This window comes from Balaenoptera borealis, assembly GCF_965194805.1.
Source record: "Balaenoptera borealis genome assembly, chromosome: 4".
NCBI lineage: Eukaryota > Metazoa > Chordata > Mammalia > Artiodactyla > Balaenopteridae > Balaenoptera > Balaenoptera borealis.
The window spans coordinates 148259659-148283380 of NC_138861.1; the positions used below are offsets into that span (position 1 = coordinate 148259659).

Below are 23722 nucleotides of genomic sequence, written 5' to 3' on the forward strand. Positions count from 1 at the left end.
CCTCCAGTTCCTCCTCAAGGGCTCCAGATAACATCCTGAGCCATGTCCTTAAGCTGTTTTGCAGATACTAAAACCCCCACCAGGTGGAAGAAGTTATGCAGGCTGCCCAACAGCACGTAGACCCCCCAACCGGCTGGAAGGTTGATGGTTGAGATTCCTGAAACACCACCCAGTTACCTCACCACCAACCAACCAGAGAATTGTGCACAAGCTGATCACATACCCCATGACCCCCTACCTCACACTGTCTTTAAAAGCCCTTCCCTGAAATCCATTGGGGAGTTTGGGTCTTTTGAGCATGAGCTACCCGTTCTCCTTGTCTGGTGCCTGTACTTTCCTTCCCCACAACCCAGTGTCAATAGATTAGCTTTTCTGTGTGTTGCGCAAACGGACCCAAGTTTGGTTTGGTAACAGGCAATGACAGGCCCCCAGAGGGTTCTCGTGTCTATTACGGCATCTGGCATGTAAGAGAGGACGGGACACACCGTGATGCTTTGTAGACCAAGGAGCAGAGGAAGAGGGTCCGGACGGGGCAGGAGCAGGTGGGGCAGGGGAGGGGCCGGGTGTGCATAGAAGCCCCACTTGAAGATTGAGTTTACAGGAGAGGGAGAGGCGGTAGAAAATGGGTGGGATTCAAAGGAGATGCAGTTGTATCATCTTTTAAAACCTGGAGAATGAAAGAAGAAACCCTGAAATGAAGTTACCTCAAGATCATCGAGGGAGCGGGTGAGGCTCAGCCTCCTGGACCTCCCGAAAGATCTCCGGGCGGAGGTACGCTGAGCCGGTGGCAGGAGTCCAATGCCCCGCCCAAACTTTGAGCCCTAAAACGAGAAAAAGACGTCGTTACCTTCTTGCGAGGAGACACTAGTTCTGCCTGACACACCGCCTGGAGAGACCAGAGGAGAGGAGGCCTCAAGGTCGTCCAGGTCAACCTCACATTACGAACGAGTCACCACAACCAAAAACGCAAAGTTGAAAAAAAGAGTCATCCCAGGGCCCCCAAGCGTTTGCTGTGCCACTTCCAACTGTGTGTCCAGAGGACAATCCCAGCCTCAAACTCCTCATCCAAGGGCAACGGAAAAACATGTGCGCATGTATAGGAAAGCACAAGTGGGCGGAGGAAATCATTAGTAATATAAAGGCTGGTTTTCAGCAAGCTCGTGCTTTCACATAATTTTAGAAGCATTTTAGGAAATTAAAGAATCTCTAGACATTCAGCTGGTGTCTGAAGACCAAACCAACCCAAGTGCATGAAATAACCAGCCATTAAAACATCTTATTCTTTCTCTGGGAAATGACCAGAATTAATTCACTGTCATTATGCCAGACATCTCCCCAAATGTGGTTCCAGCAAATGTCATCACATTTTAAAAATAAAAAGCATCACAGCTGAAAATCTCTGACTTCCTGGGTACTCAAAATCCTAAGTGACCGGCTTCAGGCATAAGGGAAGCTACGAGTTTCTAAAGACTGCGAGGCCTCAGGCTCTCTCTGCTCCCCACCTGCGCCGGGACCCGGGCATCTTGCAGAAAGACAAAACCTTGCAGCACTCCCTTATAAAGCTCTCTGGGCTAAGTTTCTGCACGGCCAACCTCGCAGACACCACCCCCCTCAGAGCAAGCTGGAGGGAGAGAAAGATCCAGAACGAACTAACAGGGAAAGAGAGGGAGGGAGGAAGACACAGAGAGCGGCGGAGACAGAGGGAGAAAGGAGCTGACTCAGGGAGAGAAGACGCAGAGAACAGCCAAGGCTCCATCTCAGATGCATCGTCACCACCAGCAAAAGGCTCCCGGGACGTAGTACCGCGTCACCACGTGTGCTCATCAAACCCTAGCATCCCAGCGGGAGCCCAAGAGGGAAGCCGTGTGCACACTGTCCCAGCAAGCGCATCCTCCGTCTCCGCGTGTCCACACCAGGCGGTGCTGTGCCGCCGGCTTGCCCACCCGCAGTCCCCAGGCCGGTGGGGGAAAACAAGGGTGACACAGAGGGTGCTGGGAGCACAGAGGGCAACACAGACGCCCCACGGGGCTGCCGTGGAGCTGGGGCTAAGGGCAGGCGGGGGACACTGGAGGGAAGAAGGCAGTGAGGGTGCCCGGCCGCAGCCAGACCCTCACGGGCTCGAGAGCGTCACTCTGAAAGGGACAATGGCCACAGAGCCGTGCAGAGGTGAAGCTGCGTCCGGGCTGGGGCTCGGCCGGGATGCCTCTGAGAAATCAAGTTGCACAGAAGACCTGCCTGTCCCCAAATGGGCCCGGGGGACCCGTCACGCTGCCTCTCGAAAGCTGAGGAAAAGCCTGTTTCCAGCGCGAGTGTGGCTCGGAGCCTGGCCTCCGAGAGGCCCACCCCGGCCCTGAGCTGGGGGAGCCTGTGGCTCCAGCTGTGCTTCCGCTCCTGCGGACAGGCGCCCAGGCCCTGCCCCACAGGGCTGCTCTGTGACCACCGATAAACCCACTCAGGCCTTGTCAAGACCCACACCCTTCCCCGCCTCTGTGTCCAAGTCCCTCCTTCTCCGCCCCCCACCCCACCCCCGGGAGCAGCACCCTCTGCTCACTGCGGGGCCTTTTCGGCAAGTTACTAAATTTGACATATTCTCGAGAAAGATTTGTCTAAGAAATGTCTTTTTCAAAAAATATGCCCAAAGCTGAGTCTATGTGTAAAATGTACCTGGAACCCAGCGATCTCTCTACAGACCCTCACCCCCGCCCCAGGCCCCCTCCTCGCCGCACGGGGCGTCCCTTCAAGAGCGAGCCCCCTTCAGCCCCTTGCTGGGGGGCGGGGGTCCCGAGGCTTCCACTCTCAGCAGGAACCGGAACCACAGGTCCCCAGCACCCTCGCCCCACCCCCCGCACCATCTCCCCAGCTGCCTGGAAGCCGCGGGAGCAGCAGGGGCCTCTGCTCTGCGTGTGCTCCCTCCTGGGACCACCTGCCTGGCCGGGTGGCATTTGCTCAGAGAACGCACAAGAGCAAAATTGCGTGGGGACCTGGGTGCCCAGTAACAGGGAGCCCGTCACTGGGGACCGGGGGGTCCACGCGGCCGGAAGGAAAGCAGCCGTCTGCACGTGGCCGCGCACGGGCGCGTTGCGGGACTGGGACTTCAGAGAAGGAATAACGCCTACAGAGGTGTGAATCGACCCCGTGGAGACACTTCACCAACAGGGAGAAGCTTCAGCTCTTACCCGGCTGCTCCTCAGCGAGAGTCCCTGCCCCCCACCCTGGTGTATGAAGACGGCTGTACATCAATAAACTGCTGGAAAATCCCCGCTGATCTGGCGCCCCCTGCTGGCACTACATCACTCACTCTCCCCAGACAGAGCTAAACAGTAGTGATTAGGCAAAAATGGCTACAAATCCGCTTTCTTCAAAGTCAACTCCACTTCTTAAATCGCAAACAACTCATCTCAACTGCTTGCGAAGGGGAGGGCTGAGGGCTGCCCCAGCTCCGCCTCTCTGCCCGCAAGCGCCCCGTACGAGGGCCAGCAGCCGGCATGGACCTCAGCGTGAGCCCTTCGCGCTCCTGAACCCTGCTCTGGACGGTCAACTCAGAACAGGAGGGCGGAGGGCCCCTGAGGGAAGCCTTCGAGAGGAGAAACAGCCAGCAGATGGAGTGCGGGCAGAACCGGGCCGCTGCCACCTGCCCGCCTGCCCACCGCCCAGGGAGAGGTCTCATTTTAGCACAAGCAGTGACCTGGACCAGCCAGTCCAGCCTCCTCAACCTACAGATGAGAACCCGGCAGCCAGTGAAGGGTCTGCTCGGGCCCACACGGCCAGCAGGGCCCAGACCCAGATCTCATTGCACCACAGTCAGAACCAGAAACTCCTAACTTAAGGGTGTAAACACTAGACCAGAAGCCCCAGTGGGGCAAGGGCTGTGTCCCCCCTCAACAGTGCCTGGCACACAGCAGGTGCTCAGTAAGCACTTACTGAACAAATTAACCAAGGATGCTGTTTAGCTTAAAACAGAGACCAGATCATCTGAAGACCTGCCCAAGAGAAGCCGAGTAGGATTTCCAGCTGACATACTTACTTCTCCCACCATATCAGTCACAAAGAAAAACCATACCAACTGCTCAACAGAGAATTTCCCACAAAGAACTGCTAAGCAGGAATCAGAGAACTGAAAGGGCAGAAAGAGACTCCAAGATGCCAGGACGGGAAGCGGCTGCACCCCCAGGGCTGGGACAGTATGGGAAGAGGAGGACTTATTTAAACTCTGCAGCCAGATGAGGGGCAGGTGGGACCCGGAACTCGGACCTCAGAGGGGGACACAGGCAACGGCTGGTGTCTGGGGGGGTGACAAGGCCCCGGGGCAAGGCGGGGAAACCGCAAACTGGACTCAGCAGCAGCGGCAGGAGAAACTGCAGGACCCTCCTCCTCTCGCCTGGCCGCTGGGAGCAGAGCCAGGTGGTGACCCAGCTGGCAAGGGGAAGAGGGCACAGACCCCCGTCCCAGAGCCCATCACAGAAGGCGGGCTTGGGGCTGAGGGACAACAGCTAAGTAACGAGCACAACTTGTGAGATCTGGTTCCTACAAAACTCTCCATATCAGGAAGAATTCTAAGCCCAAAATCAAATCAATTTTAAAATCAACAAAATTCTATTTCCAACAAGACACTGGACAAACACAGAGTGGTGACTCTGGAATAACATGTGGGAGCTGAAGAAGGGCTCCTGGTCACAGTGAATCACCTTCTCGAGAAAGAAGCCAAGACTGGGTGTCCTGCTCAAGGAAGAAAAGGGTGACTATGTAGGAAAGGACATCCAACTCGAGACAGAAAATTAAGGAATATGTTTGTTTATTCAATAAATAAAGAGCCAGGCAGTCATCAAGAGTGAAAACCTTAAAAAGACAGAAACAAGGTGTGTGGCATAACTTCCAAGCCAATAAAGGAGGTGATGAAGAAAGCAAGAAAACCAACAACAGCCTTGAAAACAAAACACACAAACAAAGGCAGGAAAGGAGGAGAGAGCCTAGGAAAAAACAGACTTACGGAAAGTACACAGTAACATCATGGAACCAATACTACAATGCCAGTAATCCCAATAAATATAAATGGACTAAATTTGCCAATTTATTACGGTCTTACTCTTGAATCTCAGAATGTCAATACGGTCTTACTCTTGAATCTCAGAATGTCAAATTGGATCAGGAAAAACATCCAACTACCTGCCACTCATAGTAACAATCCTAGAACATGGAGAAATGGAAAAGTTTAAATAAAAGGACAGAAAATGTTGACTTGAAGAAAGCTTGTGTAGCTATGTTAATAACAGACTAAACAGATTTCATCTCTAATAGAGTTTTTAAATAAGAGATTCAATACACCAAAAAGAAGAAAGGGAGGAAGAAGAGGAGGAAAAGGGGGAGAAAAATGCCACCATTGATTTTATAACTTTATGAGGTTAGAATAAACTTGATACCAAAACCAGACAAAAACAATGAGAGAAGGGAACACTATAAGACAGTCTTACTCATAAACACAGATTCAAAAATTCTACAAAAATACTAGCAAACCAAACCCATTAGCATATAAAAAGATAAGCACAAGTTAGGCTTATCTCAGGAATGCAAGCATGGTTCAATATTCAAAACTCTATCAGTGTAATATACCACGTTAGCATTTTAAAGGAGGAAGCCCATTTGACTGTCTCAATGAACACAAAAAGAACCAAAAAAGAAAGGCTAAAATTCAACATCCATTCATGATGACAAGTATTAACGAATACAAACAGAAGTAATCCTGGCAAGGCAGCTGCACAAAGAAAGCAGTGAATCAATTGTACTTTTATATATCACAAAAGTTAACATTTACAATTTTTAAGTAGGTACCCATTTACAATAGTAATAAAACGTATAAGGTACCTAGGTATAAATCTGGCCAAATAATCTAAGAAAAAATCTAATTAACAACATTTATGAAGGTAGCTATAAAATTTTACTGAAAGAAAAGAAAGAAAACCTAAATAAATGAAGAGAGGTACCATTTTCATGGATAGGAAGACTCAATATCCTACATATGTCAGTTGTCCCAATAAAAAAGTCTATAACATTTTTTTTTTTTTTGGAGAATTTATTAGCTGATTGTAAAATCTATATGAAAGAGCAAGGCTCAAAAAAGAGCAAGGCTCAAGCAAAGCCAAGATCAGATAAGGTGATTCGGCCTATCAGATACGAAGACTTACTACCAAAGGTACAATTTTGGAGGTAAAGTGCAGTTAGGGTATTGACAGTGGAGGACAGAGAACTGACACCCACATATGTGAACACACAGCACACAGCAGAGGGCACCACTGGGCCTCGTGAGAGCCTGAATTTAGTGCTCCAACAACTGGTCGTCCACATAGAGGAAAAAATTAACTTGCCACCCACCTTATTCCATTCACAAAAATCAACTCCAAAAAATTTTAGGGGAAAAAAAGGAGAAAATCTTTCTGTCCTCAGGGTAGTAGTGAATGTGTTATGTCAAAAGTGCAAGATAAAGGCTGACAAGCTGGACGACATCAAAGTCAAGAACTTCTGTTCATCAAAATGCCACAGCACATGGAACATGGAGAGGGCATTCGTGGAACGCTTGTAATAGGCAAAGGTTAAGAGCCAAAATCTGTAACTCCTACCAATTAGAGAGAAAGACAACCAACAGAAAAATGGGCAAAGATTTCAGTAGGTCCCTCAACAAAGAGGAAATCAAAACTTTGTGCTCGAGGGAATGCAAACTAAAGCCGCAACAAGATACCATTTTACAACTAATAGATTGGCAAAAACTGGAGGAGTCTGACGAAGGCAAGCTTCAGCAAGGATGTGGAGCGATCTGAGTTCTTACAGTAGCTGGTACGGGACTGTCAGGAAAACAGCATGTTTCTGCACGGTTACAGCATTCTGAGCAAAGTTTACTGAGACTTGGGACCTGTACTAAAAGTTTCCATGTCCTGGGACTCAGCAGTTAAATTATGACCAAACAGATGGTGAAAACTCCAGGTGAGACTGACATTTCAAAGGAATGAGGCCTGGAACACCTCCCAGAGAGGCTGATCTTATGTCCCTCCTGGAGACACCCACCTGCCCTGCAAAGGGTGAGAGGAGAGACCCAGGATTTTTCCCCTGTCTAGAAAGAGGATTTGCTTAGAGTAACGGTTTCTCTCCCCCTTAAGGAGGGGAAGGGGGCAGCACATGTATAATCTCCTGGATCCCTGTTTTGGGAGTTGAGGGGTGATACCCGTTGCGGTTCTCACTGCTCCAGTCCAGGGCAAGGACTGGGCACGGGGGAACCACTGTCGTATTGTACATCAGTAATTAAAGCTGTGTCTGCTCCAGAGACCTGTCTACTGTCAATATGAACGGATACAGAGACCAAAAGCTTAACACACGGCCCTGATACAAACCAGCCATTCCATTCTTTGGATAGACCCTGAGAAATGCCTTCATATACACGCCTGGAGACGTGTGCGAGAATGTTCACCAAAGCATCATCAGTCATTTTGTTAATGGCTCTGTGTGTGTGTGCGCGCGCACACGCGTGTGTGTGTGGTGGTGGTACACTCACACGATGGAATGTTACATAGTTAGAATGATGAACTGCAGCTGCAGATGGTATCATGGATAAATCTTGAAATGATATTCAGTGATCTCAAAACAGGTTGCAGAAGACTGTGTTATAAAGCCATTTTTATAAAGCTGAAGAAACAGCAAAACTAATCAATAAGGGATTCAAGCACTTCATACACTTCTGATTCTGGCAGTGGCCACTTAGCTCTGAATATTCTCACTTTTCCTGGCAACTATACAAAACCAAAGAACAGTAAGGGGTGGCATTGCTTTGTGTCTCTGCTCCTTTGCTCCCGTTTCCTTCACCTCAGTGTCCCCCCACCTCCGTCTTACAGACTGCGTCCAGCTCTGGGAAGCCCTGCCCTGCCTATTCCAGGAGCGCCCAAGCGCTTCTCCCCCGCTCCCCCTAGCACCTCCACCGGCCTGGGTCTCCAGGTCCGCACGCAGCACGGAGCCCCCCAGAGAGCGCTCAGTGCACGTGGTCAGAAGGAAGGCCTTGCGCAGAGCGAGTCGGTAGGGAGCTAAGGAGCCCAGTGCCCTTCCCAGCCCGCCCCCAGCCCCTCTGCCTGTGAGTGGTGTCATCTCCCCAGACCAGCTGACTCTATCTCCATTGTTTGCTTCCTTTCCTCTTGCTTCGGCAGAGAGAGATGCAATGTTGCCCAAGGGCATTGTTTACAAGGGATGAAGATCAAAGCTGCTGTTTTTAGAGGGAATTATATCATGGGGCCCTAACCTGGCCTTTTTAGTATTCTCCAGAATTTTTTAGAATCTATTTTAAAACTTCCTCTCATTGTACTAGAAAAACTGCACAAGATCTGTCTGTGGAATCCAATACTCTCCTGGCTGGATAGCTGATGAACTGTCATTAGCAATGCCACAGAAATACCACTACAGCTTCCAGTACCAATCCTCACTTTGTTCTCATTAAAAGAATTAAGAAAGTAATTTTCATTTTTCCTCCAAAGGCATTATTTTAAATAAGTAAAATATGTTCAGATTCCCATAACAAAAAAATCAAAACACCACAAAATAAAATTATAGTGTCCTGGACCCTTCCCAGTATTCACTTACTAACTTGAGGTAACTACTACTTTCTGTTTGGAGTGTTTCCTTTTAATTTTTTCTATATACTTACATACAAACATACGTATGCTTTAAAATGTCTTAGGTTTATTTGGGGGGGTATTGAAATACGTTACACAAAAGCGGGATCATATTAAATACGCACATGTGACCTGCTTTTTCGCTTCGTGAGTCTTGGGCGGCTTTCCACGTGGGTAACACCCCGCCCCATCCCCCATGGCAGAGCCCAGAGCCACAGTCCCCTCTGAGCAGCGATGGACATCTGGGCTGCACACCTGCCTGTGCAGCCGCACTTCCCAGCCCCGCCTGCAGCAGCGTGCAGTCAGGTGACGAGGCCTGTACACTGAGGAGCAGCAAAAGAGTTCCTGCAGCTTCTACGGGGACTGCGCCGCTCCCTTTCCCCTCCTCCTGCAGGCTCCCCCCCTCCTCCTCCTGCAGGCTCCCCAACTCCTCCTCCTGCAGGCTCCCCACCTCCTCCTCCTGCAGGCTCCCCCCTCCTCCTCCTGCAGGCTCTCCCTCCTCCTGCAGGCTCCCCACCTCCTCCTCCTGCAGGCTCCCCCCTCCTCCTCCTGCAGGCTCCCCACCTCCTCCTCCTGCAGGCTCCCCACCTCCTCCTGCAGGCTCCCCACCTCCTCCTGCAGGCTCCCCCCTCCTCCTCCTGCAGGCTCCTCCTCCTCCTCCTGCAGGCTCCCCACCTCCTCCTGCAGGCTCCCCACCTCCTCCTCCTGCAGGCTCCCCCCCTCCTCCTCCTGCAGGCTCCCCCCCTCCTCCTCCTGCAGGCTCCCCACCTCCTGCAGGCTCCCCACCTCCTCCTCCTGCAGGCTCCCCCCCTCCTCCTCCTGCAGGCTCCCCCCCTCCTCTTCCTGCAGGCTCCCCCCCTCCTCCTCCTGCAGGCTCCCCCCCTCCTCCTCCTGCAGGCTCCCCACCTCCTCCTCCTGCAGGCTCCCCCCTCCTCCTCCTGCAGGCTCCCCACCTCCTCCTCCTGCAGGCTCCCCCCTCCTCCTCCTGCAGGCTCCCCACCTCCTCCTGCAGGCTCCCCACCTCCTGCAGCCTCCCCACCTCCTCCTCCTGCAGGCTCCCCACCTCCTGCAGCCTCCCCACCTCCTCCTCCTGCAGGCTCCTCACCTCCTCCTCCTGCAGGCTCCCCACCTCCTCCTCCTGCAGGCTCCCCACCTCCTCCTCCTGCAGGCTCCCCCCTCCTCCTCCTGCAGGCTCCCCACCTCCACCTCCTGCAGGCTCCCCACCTCCTCCTGCAGGCTCCCCCCCTCCTCCTCCTGCAGGCTCCCCCCTTCCTCCTCTTGCAGGCTCCCCCCTCCTCCTCCTGCAGGCTCCCCCCTCCTCCTGCAGGCTCCCCACCTCCTCCTGCAGGCTCCCCACCTCCTGCAGGCTCCCCTTCCTCCAGCAGGTTCCCCCCCTCCTGCAGTTTGGAGTGTAGACGAAAGCTGTCTCCATCTGCACCTGCAGAGCGGCTATCTTCAAGTTCATGTGGAGGCACAGACAGGCGGAAGATGGCAACAGACCACAGAAGGAACCTGGCTCCTGATGAACGGGGAGCCTCCACATCAGCCCTGGGCAGCCCACCCAAACTCTTAACAAACTCTTAATAAAATGGAAAGGCATCCATTTATAAACATTATTTAACTCTCGTCAACAATGTCATACACTCGGTTAAGTCTACGAGTGATGGGCTCCCAGCCCCCAGCCCAGTATCCCACAGCTCCCCAACGAGGAAACAGTTCAGGAGCATTGCCCAGGTCAGTGCACTAGGAGTCAGAGCATTGGATGTTACTGGGAGGGGGTCAAAGTGCCGAGCATTCCCTCTGCAAACCTCCCACTTGACCAGCATAATAAAAGAGCCTGAGAGGCAGAGAGGTGTCCACCTGAACGAGCAAGCGTAGAAAAGTGGGCCTTCTCTTTGGCCAGTTTCCCTCCAGGCGTCCACAGGAGTAAGGGGTCCCCGAAAGCCAAGGGGTCCCAGAAAGCCGAGATCTGGACTGAGCTAGGGTATAAAGGACCAAGAAGACAGTGACGAAGCCCTGGTAAAGGAGCATCCTGAAAAGATGACTGTCTGGACGGAGAACTGATAGGACTTAGAGACCAGCTGGTGACTGAACGCAGTGGTATAGCCCCTCTAAGAGTTGGCTTCCTTTGTGCATACAGAATAGAAGGGCTGCGTGCCAGAGTTTCAAAGGGAACATTTAATACAAAGGGCTGTCGAGTATAACATGGAAGCAATCATAAACACAGAGACCACTAAAGACCACCCTAGGGCTGCGAGAGAGAGAGAGAGAGAGAGAGAGACAGACAGAAGGACAGACAGAGAGACAGACAGAGAGAGAGAGAGAGAGAGAGAGAGAGGGCGCTATGGGGAGGGCGTCCTGGCAGTGGCCGCTCCCCAGGCCTGGGATCAGGGGCACAGGCAGCCAAGGCCGGCTTAAAAGGAGAAGCCGGGGGGGTGAGAAGTCCACTAGGGGTGTGAAAAGCTCCAAGGTTTCCCCAGAATCCACAAGGCCATGGAGGGCTGTGCCCACGCACAGGGCTATGGCTGCACCGGCAGGAGTGGAGGCCCAAGCAGGGCCATCAGCTGCCTGGCTGAGCGCTGAAGGCTCCACACACACAGGCCCCTCGGCAAAGGCCGAGACTGACCGGCTCCAGGCATCGAAGGAAATCTCTGCCCAGTCACTAGCTGACCTCTAAGCGAACCAAGCCGAGACCTCGCGGCCACACACAACAAAGAATGCGCCGGACAGAATTTGCTCAGAAAAGCCCCTAAACAAACAACAACAAACAGCAAGGAGGGGAGAGCGCATCTCCGCTCCTAGGACAGCTGCGCGCCGTGCGGGGCGCCCTGCTGAGGTTCTCGGTTGCGCGAAGATCAGATGGAGTGTGCAGAGGGCGCCAGATGCTGGGCTGAGCCAGGCGTCCGAGAGTCTCTCGCCTCTTAGCGCCAAGCCCACACCTCTCTGCCAGCGTCGGACACCGGAGCTGGGCCTTGCAGACGGTGCTCCGCCGGCAGGGGCTGCGCTGGCTCCCGTCGGGCTGCTTCCCACGCGGCGGGGGCTGGCTGCGCCCGCATCCTCCTCGGGGCCGTCGTTCCCGGCAGCCTGTTCCCGGGCAGCCCTGGCTGCAGCCCCACGGCCGCCTGCTCTCGGTTCTAAGTCTCCGCCTGGCTGCTGCTGGCCCCGCCCCCTCCGCTGCTCCCTCCTTGGGGTTCCGTTAGTGGTCTCATGCCAGCGGGCCACCTCTGGTCTGGCTACTGATCCTTCACTCTAACGTCTCCCCGTTCAACTCGCGGGTGTGTTTTCTGTCTCCTGGCCAGATCCTGACGGACACAGCCTGATTTTGCACAGAGTAAGACATTGAAGCCACTGTCACCACAGAGAGGAATTTACAGTAACTCCGGACACCGACTACTCGACCTTCCACGACCTCTGGCATCTCCCCCTCCTGCTCCTAACGCCTCTTCCTCTTCGCATTTCCAGCACTTCCTTCCTCCATCCCTTCCTGACCTGTCCTCTGCTCATCCTGACAAGCCACCAGCCAGCTCAAGCCAGGCCAGGAGGGACACCAGAAGACCCACCTTAGGACCCTGGAAGCTTCGGCCGCTCCAGCAGGGGCTGTGGGATTAGACTGCGCTAATAATGCGGGGGAACCCAGTTAGCAAAGAGCCACGGATACACTTCCAGAGATCAGAGCTGGAATGCAATACAATACAATTTATTACTACTTATTTTTAGATAAATCGTATGTCCCATCACATCAGGAAAGGAACGCCACCTGACTGTGGGCAAGTCGCTCAATGTGTGTAAACCCTACTCTCCTTGTCAGTAAGATAATGAGCTCATAGATCAAATAAGGAAATAAAGCACACTGCAAACAGTGAACACTACACTGCTATCTTCCAGCGCTGGAAACATCAATCCCATGTCAAGTACTTCATTCTTTTGTTACGGTATAAGCAATAACAGCCAATACCTTCGTTTCCACAACATTTTTGTTGAAGGTTAAAGAACATTAAAAAGGAGCCCAAGACCCTCCTAAGTATAGTCCACTGGTCTCTGACAAAGGGGCACAGACAATACAAGGGAGCAATGACTGTCTTTTCCACAAATGGTGCTGGAACAAGAGATATCCGCCTGCAAAAAAAAAAGGGAATCTAGATACAGACCGTACACCCTTCAGAAATGAACTCAAAACGGATCATAGACCTGGATGTAAAATAAAAAACCATAAAACTCCTAGAAGATAGCACAGGAGGAAACCCAGATGACCGTGGGTTTAGTGATGACTTTTTGGTACAACACCAAAGGCACGATCCACCAAAGAAAGAACTGATAAGCTGGACTTCATTAAAATTTAAAACTTCTACTCTGTGAAAAACAATATCAAGAGAATGAAAAGAAAAGCCACAGAATGGGAGAAAATATTTGCAAAAGGCACATCTGATGAAGGACTGTTACTCAAAATAAACAAAGAACTCTTAGGTGGCGCAGTGGTTAAGAATCCGCCTGCCAATGCAGGGGACACGGGTTCAATCCCTGGCCCGAGAAGATCCCACATGCTGTGGAGCAACTAAGCCCGTATGTCACAACTACTGAGCCTGCACTCTAGAACCCACAAGCCGCAACTACTGAGCCCGTGTGCCACAACTACTGAAGCCCACATGCCACAACTACTGAAGCCCACACACCTAGAGCCCGTGCTCCGCAACAAGAGAAGCCACCGCAAGGAGAAGCCCGCGCACGGCAACGAAGAGTAGCCCCCGCTCGCCGCAACTAGAGAAAGCCCGCGCACAGCAATGAAGACCCAACGCAGCCAAAACTAAAAACAAATAAATAAATAAATTTATATTAAAATAAAGGAACTAAAGGCCTATTTCTTGAAAAAAAAAAAAAAACTCAACAGTAAGAAAACAAACAATCTGATAAAAATAGGCCAAAGATCTTAACAGACACCTCACCAAAGAAAATATACAGATGACAAGTAAGCATATGAAAAGATGCTCAACCTCACATGTCATCAAGGGAGATGCAAAGTAAAACAACAGTGAGATGCCACTACATACGTGTCAGGATGGCAAAAACTCTGAACACTGACAACACCAAACTGGGGCCAAAATGTGAAGCAACAGAAACTTTCATCATTGCTGGTGGGAACGCAAAACGGTGCAGCCACTTTGGAAGACAGTTTCTTACAAAGCTAAACATTCTCTCACCACACGAGCCAGCAATCCCACTCCTTGGTACTTACCCACAGGAGTTGAAAACTTATGTCCACACCAAAACCTGCATGCACACAGATGTTTATAACAGTTTTACTCATAGTTGCCGGAACTTGGAAGCCACCAAGGTGTCCTTCAGAAGGTGAATGAATACATAAACTGTGGTACCTCCAGATAACAGAATAGTACTCAGCGCTAAAGAGAAATGAGCTATCAAGCCATGAAAAGACATGGAGGAAACTTCAATGCATATTATTAAGTAAAACAAGCCAATCTGAAAAGGCTACAGACTGTATGATTCCAACTATACGACAACTGGAAAAGGCAAAACTACGGAGACAGGGAAAAAAATCAGTGGCTGCTGGGGGAGGGCAGGGGAGGGCTGAACAGGCAGAGCACGGAGGACTTTTAGGGCAGTGAAACCACCCTGTCTGATTCTACAATGGTGAACACACGTCACTATAAACCGTTCAAGCCCACAGAATGCGCACCACCAACAGCGACCCTAATATAAACTATGGGCTCCAGGGTTACTGACTGTGACAAGCGAGGGATGAGGGATCCCTCCCTCCGGTGAGGGATGCTGATGGTGGCGAGGCTGTGTGCCTTTGAGGGTAGAGGGAACTCTCTGTGCCTTCCTCTCAATTTCATTATAAACCTAAAACTGCTCTTAAAAATAAAGTCTTTAAAACGAGACGACGAAGCCCAAGGTTTGACTCATGAACCTGCTTCGTCCTGACTGCTGAGCCTTAGACAAGTCACTTAGCCCTCGAGGACGGGTCACCTCGCCTGGAGAGCGGGGAGCACGGCACCCTGTCTCTGGGTCTCCTGAGGTCAGAGCCCCTGGGGGGAGCCTGAGACTTGCCACCAAGTGAACGGACATGAGGGTGCACCACAGTCCGCCAGACAAACACCATTTATTCCTGCCAGTGTAACAATTCACATGCGCAGTGGCAATGGAGAAAACCCATTTGTGGGATATGTGTTCAAAGAGGTGGTGAATTCCCCAATTTCTAATAACATTTTAGCCACCTTCCAGGGCCTTCCCTCCCCAAGCCCTCCCCCAACCAACAGGGAAGCCCAGGCCGCAGCTGCCGCCCACACCGCCCACACTGCCCGCACCGCAGGTGGAAGGAGACCCCAGCCCACGCAGTTCCACCGAGGGAACGGGAGGGAAGGTGCGCACAGGGCAGAAGTCCCGCTAGCCCGGCCACTTTAGGAATTCAGTCAAAACCTGCGTGACTACAACTGTGTTTACAAAAGCACAAATCTATGCTTAGATACATCACAGTGTTACATGGTCGTTTAGGGGAGCTAAAACTATGGGAGGCCTGTCCTTTCCTTCGTCTTTAAGTTTTCTCTGATGTGTTCTACGATGAAAAATAATAAGACTTGGAAAGGGGACGGATCCTGAACAGAACGTTCAACAAACTCCACAACCCAGGCCACAGCGGGAACAAACCCAATAAAGGTGTTTTAAATCACAAAGGTCCTCTGAGAAGGGTTCCTTCCAAGCCAGCTGAGCTGAGGGCCAGCCCGCCCGCCAGCACAGATGCCAGCAGGGCCAGCCCTCCTGCTGCGCTGAGTCCCTCCCCCCACTCCGAACCAAGCTCCCGGCCCCGCCCCCAGCTGTTTGACGCTCCAGCCACGAGCCACTGCCAACTTCAGCTGTTGTTTTTCTCCTAGCAGGACTTTCTCAATGAAGGAAACACCAAGGTGAAGCTCCCCGTCCTGAAGCGACCAGTCTCTGTGCTTCCAGAATTTTCTTGCTTCAAAAGGGCGTGAGGCCTCAGCCACTGGGGCCAGAGACGAAGTGGGCTTCAAAGGGGCTGCCGGGACAGGCCCCTCCGGCACCCAGGGCAGCAGGAAAGGGTGGGGAGCAGGGAGGAGGGCCTCACCCTGGCCGGGAGGTCACCATCTCTTCCACCACCACCTGTCCCACCCACGTCCCGCCCCGCCCCGCCCAGAGCCAGGGCAAATCCAGGCAGACACGCCCTGAAGCCGACACAGGCCACCAGGGCAGCCAGAGGAAGGCAGAACTGGGAACTGGGCCATGAAGGTGCCGTCGTTCATCAGTAACTGACCGAGCTATGAAACCACGCTCACCTTTCCTGACCCTCCCCTAACAGGCTTACCTTTTTGTCTTCCTTAGTCTTCCTAACACTTCGATGGGGGCCGAAAATGGTCTGCATCCCGAGAGCCTTCCTGGCCCAGTCCCTCTTCTGGGTGCTGGGCGGGGGCTGCGCGGGGCTGCCCTCCACCCGGTAGCGGTCAGCGGGAATCTTGCTCATGGGAGGGGGCAGCGTGCCGCAGTTGATGCTGGACCAGCCGTCGGTGGAGTCCGTGTAAGACTCCTGGTCGCTGGTGTGCCCGCACTGCCACTCCTGCAGGACATGGACCGGGAGCCACCGCTGGCCGAAGCCACCACCGGGGCCCGCAGCGCCCCTCTTGGAAGGAGGGACCGAGCATCGCAAGGAGGCCGGGGGGCCTTCCACGTGAGGAGCGGGCCCCAGGTGCTTACCGAGGTCCCGGCACCTGTCGGCCTGCAGAGCGGCCTCAAACGGGGCCCCCTCGGGGTCGTGGCCGAAGGCCCCGTTCCAGGGGGCGCCCCAGGGCTGGGAGCCCCTCCCGACCACACCCTCCCAGGCGCTGCCGCCGGGGCCGTGCCTGCTCGAGCTGGCGCCCAGGTCCACCACGAGCACTCGGCTGCTTCTGTCCTCGTGGGCAAAGTTCCCGATGCCGCTGTCGCTGTTGCTGCTGGTGCTGGTGTTCTGGTGAGCGTCCGCGTCCCCGTCCGCAAAGGCCCGGGCCCGCATGCCCTCGATCAGCTCGCCCATGTCCCGGTACAGCACGGAGACGAACTGCAGGACTGGGAGCGAGGACGCGGGGAACTCCAGGCAGCCGTTGGTGTCAGGGTCGGCCGTGCACTCAAACCCGAAGCGCCGGGCGATGCCCTGGTGGATCTTGTGACTGAACAGGTCCGGGTCCACCATGAACACGTGGCAGGATGTCCGCAAAACGCCCTCCTCCTCCTGCGCCAGGCTCCCGTCATCGGCAGCCTGCATGGTCACCAGCCCAAAAAACCTCCTGTCGTCTGGGCACACGGCGCTGAACGCCAGCCTCTCGGCCGGGTATCGGGCCAGGACAGCAGCCTTGTCCGTGCAGAGCTGCACGCAGTCGTGCATGATCTGCATGGTCACCAGCGAGTGGATCTTCTGCTCGGCCCGCAGGCGCCGCAGGCAGCCCCGGATGGCCTGCACGCTGTCCGATTCCAGGCTGCAGCTGGTGGACGGCAGCTCGATGGAGCCCAAGTAGCCCACAACCATGGCCACGTTCAAAATGCTTGCGTCCACCCCGAAGTCTTCATGAGTCTCCAGCCCAACGCTGAAAACAGAATCATCGTTCACAACTTTCGGTATCTCCTCCTTAGAAAGCTGGCTGGTATTTGGATTATTTACACTTTCATGGCCAAGGTCAAATCGCCCAGTGGCTGATTCTGAAAGGGATCTTTGTTTCAACTTCAAGGGCTCTGAACTGCTTGCTCGAAGACCAGGGTTTTCAAAGATCATGTTGAAAATCCCTCCAGACTGCATTTCCTCAACGACTCTCTCTGCTCTGTTTATACCTAATGCCTTAGAGTCGAGTTTGGGCTTCAGCCAGCCTTTTCCTTCATAAAATCCAACCTCTTCATCACTGGAGCAGGACTCCAGGTGGCCGATGCCTTCACCGATCACCATGTGCAGGACACCAGAACATTTCCCAATTAACTTCACCACGTCTTCATGGGACGCTTTCTTCACGTTGATCTCGTTGACAGCAAGTATCTGGTCGCCAGCACGGAGGCCCACAAAATCCGCAGGGCTGCCTCTCATGACACAGCTGAGCACACAGGGCGCCTGCCCGGAAAGCGCGAATCCGTACCCCGCCCTTCCTCTGGCCACCTCCACGCTCCGCATCCGGGGGGGCGCCGTCCCGAGCAGCGGCCGCTCCCCCAGGTCCCCCGCTCTGTACATCTCAAAGTGCTTCCGAGACCAGGAGCATAGCTCACTATGCCAGCAGATCCATGGTTCAGGGAATGCTGGAAGCTACCATAGTTCTCCTTGAAATAATGCCCTAAGGAAGAAGAATAAAGCTCATTGTTAAAGATCTCATATTTATACTGCTTACTGCTACTACCCAAACATAAAAAGATAATTCACAACAAAACCGTCACAGGAAGAGTCTCTCGTTGCCACACAAATGTCAACGTGAAGGAGACGCACTATCTCTGTGCAACAAATCTTAGTCGGCCAAAGAAATCTTCCAAAGCAGAAGGCATTTCCCAGGGCTGGTATCCTTCCCAACTCCGATCTCGCCGAGGCTAATCCCACCCCGGGTTTGAGGAACACAGGACTGCCGCAGAATCTGCTTCCTCCCTGTCTGGATGGAAAGAGGAGAGCCCTTGGACCCTAATCACTCAAGGGTGTGCTCCGAGGACCGGTGCCCAGCTCCCCGGAGCTCCCTGCCACGCGCTGAGCCAGGGGCAGAGCCGAGGGTGGAAAGGCAGCTGCATGACCCCTAGTCCAGCCCCGTCTTTGATCACAAGCTCCCTCCACACAAAGTTCTCCAGGAAGGGGTGTCAGCTTGTTTTCCCTCATATCCACCACCCTCCCTCAAGTAATTATTTTGAACAAAGCACCGTGTGGGGAAAACACATTAGTCTGAAATATTGGGTTGGCTAAAAAAGTTCGTTTGGGTTTTCCCATAAGATGTTACAGAAAAACCGAAAGGAACTTTTTGGCCAACCTGATACTATAGAGGCTGCCTGACAGCACAGATGAAACAACCAAAAAGAGCAAAAGAATTTAAACTTAACTGCTCCAGGAGGATGACTTCACAATGGAAAGTATTGGTTGTCATTGAAAACAAACCCATGTTGGGATCCCCAAGACCACCCCTGGGTTTCCAGCAGGAGGACACGCAGGGCTCACGTATACTCGGGGCTCTGAACCATCACAGTGAAGGGCTGTGAAGCAGAACCACTGAAGGGAGAGGGCCCGGGGGCGAGGTCCAGAGGAAACAGGCGCCAGCTTCCAGAACCCTGTCCCGTGGAGTCACGCGGGCTGCGTTCCACCCCCAGCGACATGCTGTCCCCAGGGAAGCTCGTCAGAGACTCAGAACCGGGGCTCTCATTGGGGGCCCGCAGGCTCCGCAGGCCCCTCTGCCGGGCACACACCGAACTGCAGCCCCAGGGAGGGGGGAAGGGTGTCAGCACAGACACAGCAGGGGAGGCCCAGGGAGCCCCCCATCCCGACACCCCAGCCCCCGGACGCCAGCCCCACACGCAGGCCTCGCAGAGGGCGGCAGCCAGGCCCGCTGGGAGGATCCCTCTCCCCACAAAACCCTTTAGAGATCGCTTTAAAAAGCAATACAGGGCTTCCCTGGTGGCGCAGTGGTTGAGAATCTGCCTGCTAATGCAGGGGACACGGGTTCGAGCCCTGGTCTGGGAAGATCCCACATGCCACGGAGCAACTAGGCCCATGAGCCACAACTACTGAGCCTGTGCGTCTGGAGCCTATGCTCCGCAAAAAGAGAGGCCACGATAGTGAGAGGCCCGCGCACTGCAATGAAGAGTGGCCCCCACTTGCCGCAACTAGAGAAAGCCCTCGCACAGAAACAAACACCAACACAGCCAAAAATAAATAAATTTAAAAAAAAAAAAAAAAAAAGAAGGGAAGAAAATGTTAGGATTAAAAAAAAAAAAAAAAAAAAAAAAGCAATACAGTGAGGGATTGTATTGTGAAGATCCAAAACATAATAGAACACGTTTTTTAAAGAGTATATGTTTTTTAAATAATTGTTTTAAAGTTGTCAGGAGAAATTCTCATGTCTTGGGATAAAGTTTCCAGTAACAGAAGCGTAACTCAGAGTAACTGATGTATACACAACAAAAAGTGAAAGAACTGGACAAAATGGGAAGTATATTATTCAATGACTCCAGGAGCAGCTGCAAGTGACAAAACACTGACCTGCAGGACGCATGCTTGAGTAGAATTATTTTATGACAATAAGAGTGAAAAGAGCAATTTATTTATAAACTACCATGTTATTCAGTATCTAAGTGATGCTAAATTAATCATTTAAATATTAGGACTGGAATTTAACTATTTAATATTCATCATTAAAAATGTGTATATTGGGGATTCCCTGGTGGCGCAGTGGTTGAGAATCTGCCTGCCAATACAGGAGACACGGGTTCGAGCTCTGGTCTGGGAAGATCCCACATGCCGCAGAGCAACTGGGCCCGTGAGCCACAACTACTGAGCCTGAGCGTCTGGAGCCTGTGCTCCGCAACAAGAGAGGCCGCGATAGTGAGAGGCCCGCGCACCGCGATGAAGAGGGGCCCCCGCTTGCCACAACTAGAGAAAGCCCTCACACAGAAACGAAGACCCAACACAGCCATAAATAAATAAATAAATTTTTTAAAAAAATAAAAAAAAAAAAATGTGTATATTAAAGTCTGCCATGAACTGTGCTTCAGGGTCTTCTCATTGCATCTTCTAAAGGGGTGTGGGCTACACAACACCCCAGAGACGCCACGTCCTGATCCCTGGAACCTGTCACCTCACATGGCCGAGGGGACCTTACAGATGTGATGGAGTGAAGGGTCCCGAGATGGGAGGTCACCCTGGATTCGCCGGAGGCGGGGAGGGGTGGCCGTGATCACAGGGTCCTGGCAGAGGGAGGCGGGAGGGGGGTGGGAGGGGGGAGTCAGAGAGCAGAGCTACGAGCCTGGAAGGGGGGGGAAGGGGCCTCCCCGGGGGCCTCGAGGAGGAACCAGCCCTGCCCGCATCCGGCCTCCGCCCGCGACACTGATTCTGGACTCCTGGCCCCAGACTGTAAGGGCATAAACCTGAGGTGTTTCAAGCCACTGAGTTTGTGGTCACTTGTTTCAGCAGCCACTGGGAAACTCGCAAAAGGGGAATCGCCCTGTTGGTGGGGAGAGGGGACGCAGTGTATGCATGAAACATCCCACCTGAAAAAGGCTCACAGCAGCGTCTGGCTCCCGACAATGTAGGCTGCCACCGTGAACTCCCTGGCACAGGGTTAGCGAGGCCCCACCGGTTCCTCCAGGAACAGAAAACCCCAGGCCTTCTCTTCCAAACAGTAACAGATGTTGCTTGTATGAAAAAAATAATTTCCCAGTTTTATATGCAGAATTACTCCATGATTCATCCGACCCCCATGGAGTCACACACAACACTGTGTGACACAATAGCCAATGACAGTCTTGTAGGTGGTTTACCCAAACATTTCTATTAGACTCTTACTGCCGTCTTCTTCTATCGATCAAAAATAGTTTCTAATTCATACTACTAATATCTTGATACCTAATAATCACATTTTGTAATCCAGCCTACAGGTTAATTTTTCCTTAAACTGTATCAATTAATAGTAAAACTGGTGGAACAGACAGTGAAATTCAGAAGAAACCACAGGGCGCTAGTTGCCAACCTCACCGGGCACGTCTGCCACCCAGGCTCCCGCTCCCGCTCCTGCACTCAGAGGCCCCGGCTTCCGAGCTCTGGGCAGAGGCCAGCCCCGACCCACCGTGCACGGCCCAGGTGATCCGCACGTGGGTGACAGCACTTGCAACACCCCGACTTGAGACCGTCTGCTACGGGCTGAATGTTTGTGTCCCCAAATTCATACGTGGAGATGCTAACCCAGTGGGATGATCTGGAGGCGGGGCCCTTGGCAGCGATCAGGTTGGATGAGGTCATGAGGGTGGAGCCCCCACGACGGGACTAGTGTCCTTGTGGCTCCAGAGGAGACACAGGAGCCCCTGCTCTCCACCATGTGAGGAACCAGGAAGTGGGTCTCACCAGACTCCGGATCTGCCAGCGCCTTGATTTCGGACTTCCAGCCCCAGAACTAGGAGAAATAAACGCCTGTGGTTTAAGCCTCTCGGTGTAGGGAATTCTGTTACAGCAGCGGAGCGGATGAAGACATCATCTAATTAGCCAGCCTCCTTGTTTCGCAGAAAAGGTAACCTGGTCGGAAAGAAGTGCTTCTTCCAAGGGCCACCTCCTAATGGCTCAGTCAGCTAGGACACCAGGGCCTCCCCTCTCTCCACACCCCACTACCACCGTCAGCCACTCGTCCTTCAAACCAATGAGATCTAGAAATAAACACCAGGTGCCTACGCCTTTCCACAGTTTAGATCTGGCACAAAATGAGCCCTGTCCTGATGAATTTCTCCACTCACAGGCACAGAGTGAGTGCCTACCTGGGCCCGGCAGCGCCCCAGACCAAGCAGCTACAGAGCGGGTCCCAGCCCTGCTCCAGCAGCCCGCCATCCCCAGAGAGGGAGGGGCAAGAGGAGGCGACAGCCATCACTCCGGAGCAGGGCGAGTGCCAGTCCCAGACCTGTGCTCGGGTGCCCAGGAGTCTGCAGCAGACGGGCCGGGAAAGCCATCCCAGGAGGGGGCGACTGGCACAGCCGCAGTTCGGCCTCCACCTCTGCCCGTGCAGACGGGCGATCTGTGGGGATGGCCCTGCAGGTCTCATGGCTGTGCCGCAAAGGTGACAGATGTTCACGGCGCAACGGGCTGAGCTGAGCACGGGGTCAAAAGACCAAAGCAATAAAGAACAACCACAACAGGGCGCGGAAGCGAGCGGGAGGGAGAGAAACTGAGGACCAGGAGGCAGAAAGCACCCAGCACACTGAGGAGAAGCGGGAGGTCCAGGAATAAGGGCAAGACAGCCGCGGAACGGCGGCAGTGGGGAAGCGGCACGGCCCACGGCGTGCACCGCGCCGCTCTGGGGGCTTTACACTTACTAACTCGTGTGTGTGAAACGTCGCTATGAGGTAGGTACGATTATTCGCATTTTGCAGATGAGGAAACGGAGGCACAGCGAAGTTAAGTAACTTGTCTTCAGCTGCACGGCTAATCAGTGTCAGAGGTGGACTTGAACCCGGCTGCTCTGGGCTTTCTCTCTCCCCGTGCAGAGGGGCTCGGAGAGGAAGCGGAGCAGTGGTGGGACGCGCCCACCAGCAGACCCCTGCTCCTCAAACCCATCCCCAAAGCCACTGTGTCCCAGCAGCTACCTGCAACCACCACCCCAGCAGTGCTCACGGCGCCAGCCCCGCCAGACACCGCCTCCCCGACACCCCTCGGGGACACACACACGCGTGGAGGACTCAGCACACCGCCGGCAGACCCACGCCAGGATGCACGCTGGTGGTCCCTGTGTCCCGGCCGCCTCATCCCCGCCGGTCCATTCCAACGCCCGCTCCTGACCCCCGCGAAGCCCTCCCGAGCCCACGGCCACCCCGCCTGCAGCAGGGCCCGAACCACCCGGGAGGATTTGCGGGTGGACCCCGCGCATCAAGGCCACTTCTGGGCCCCTTACTGCCACCAACAACCAACGCCCTCGCCAAGCTTTCGTCCTGAAAGGCCCCTTTCCCACTGCCTGCCACCTGACAGCCCCCACTGACGTCGGTGAGACCCTTCACCTGTTCATCGGTGTCACCGGGCACCCACTGTGCGTGGGACTGGGCCAGACATGGGGCTGCCTCAGGAGGGAACGGTCCCTTCCTGTGAAGACCTCTCCGCAGGGGACCGGGGACGGGGAACCGGAGGCTCCGACGGCAGCAGCTTCCTGAGGGCGTCTGCACAGCTGCTGCTCGGGCCACGCGGCCTGCTGAGCGGCTCCCAGGGGACCCTCCAGGGAGGCAGCCCAGCTGCTGCACTCTGCGCATGGGGCAGCGCTGTCGGCCCCCTTGTCCCTGTCCCCTCTCCCTGAGGACCCACCTCCTCTCTGAACTCAAAGCCCCCACGTGGGTGACCCCAAGGCCTGACCCCGGAACTCTCTCCCGAGCGCCAAACCCATTTC

The 23722-nt window shown here is 53.8% G+C and overlaps 1 protein-coding gene across 7 annotated transcripts in view; it reads right to left on the minus strand.

The window, feature by feature from the left end:
• Nucleotides 1–23722, minus strand: part of RGS12 (regulator of G protein signaling 12) — a 122732-nt gene that overhangs the window by 73896 nt on the left and 25114 nt on the right. For all 7 annotated transcript variants that reach the window (XR_014244427.1, XR_014244428.1, XM_082391240.1 and 4 more), the window contains exons 2-3: nt 15979–17956; nt 705–821 (exon numbers count right to left, since the gene is read on the minus strand). Coding sequence is in view for 5 of the 7 variants with exons in the window: in XM_082391240.1 (XP_082247366.1) it covers nt 705–821; nt 15979–17856 (1995 nt within the window). In the remaining 2 variants the exon portion in view is untranslated. The remainder of the gene's footprint in view (nt 1–704; nt 822–15978; nt 17957–23722) is intronic.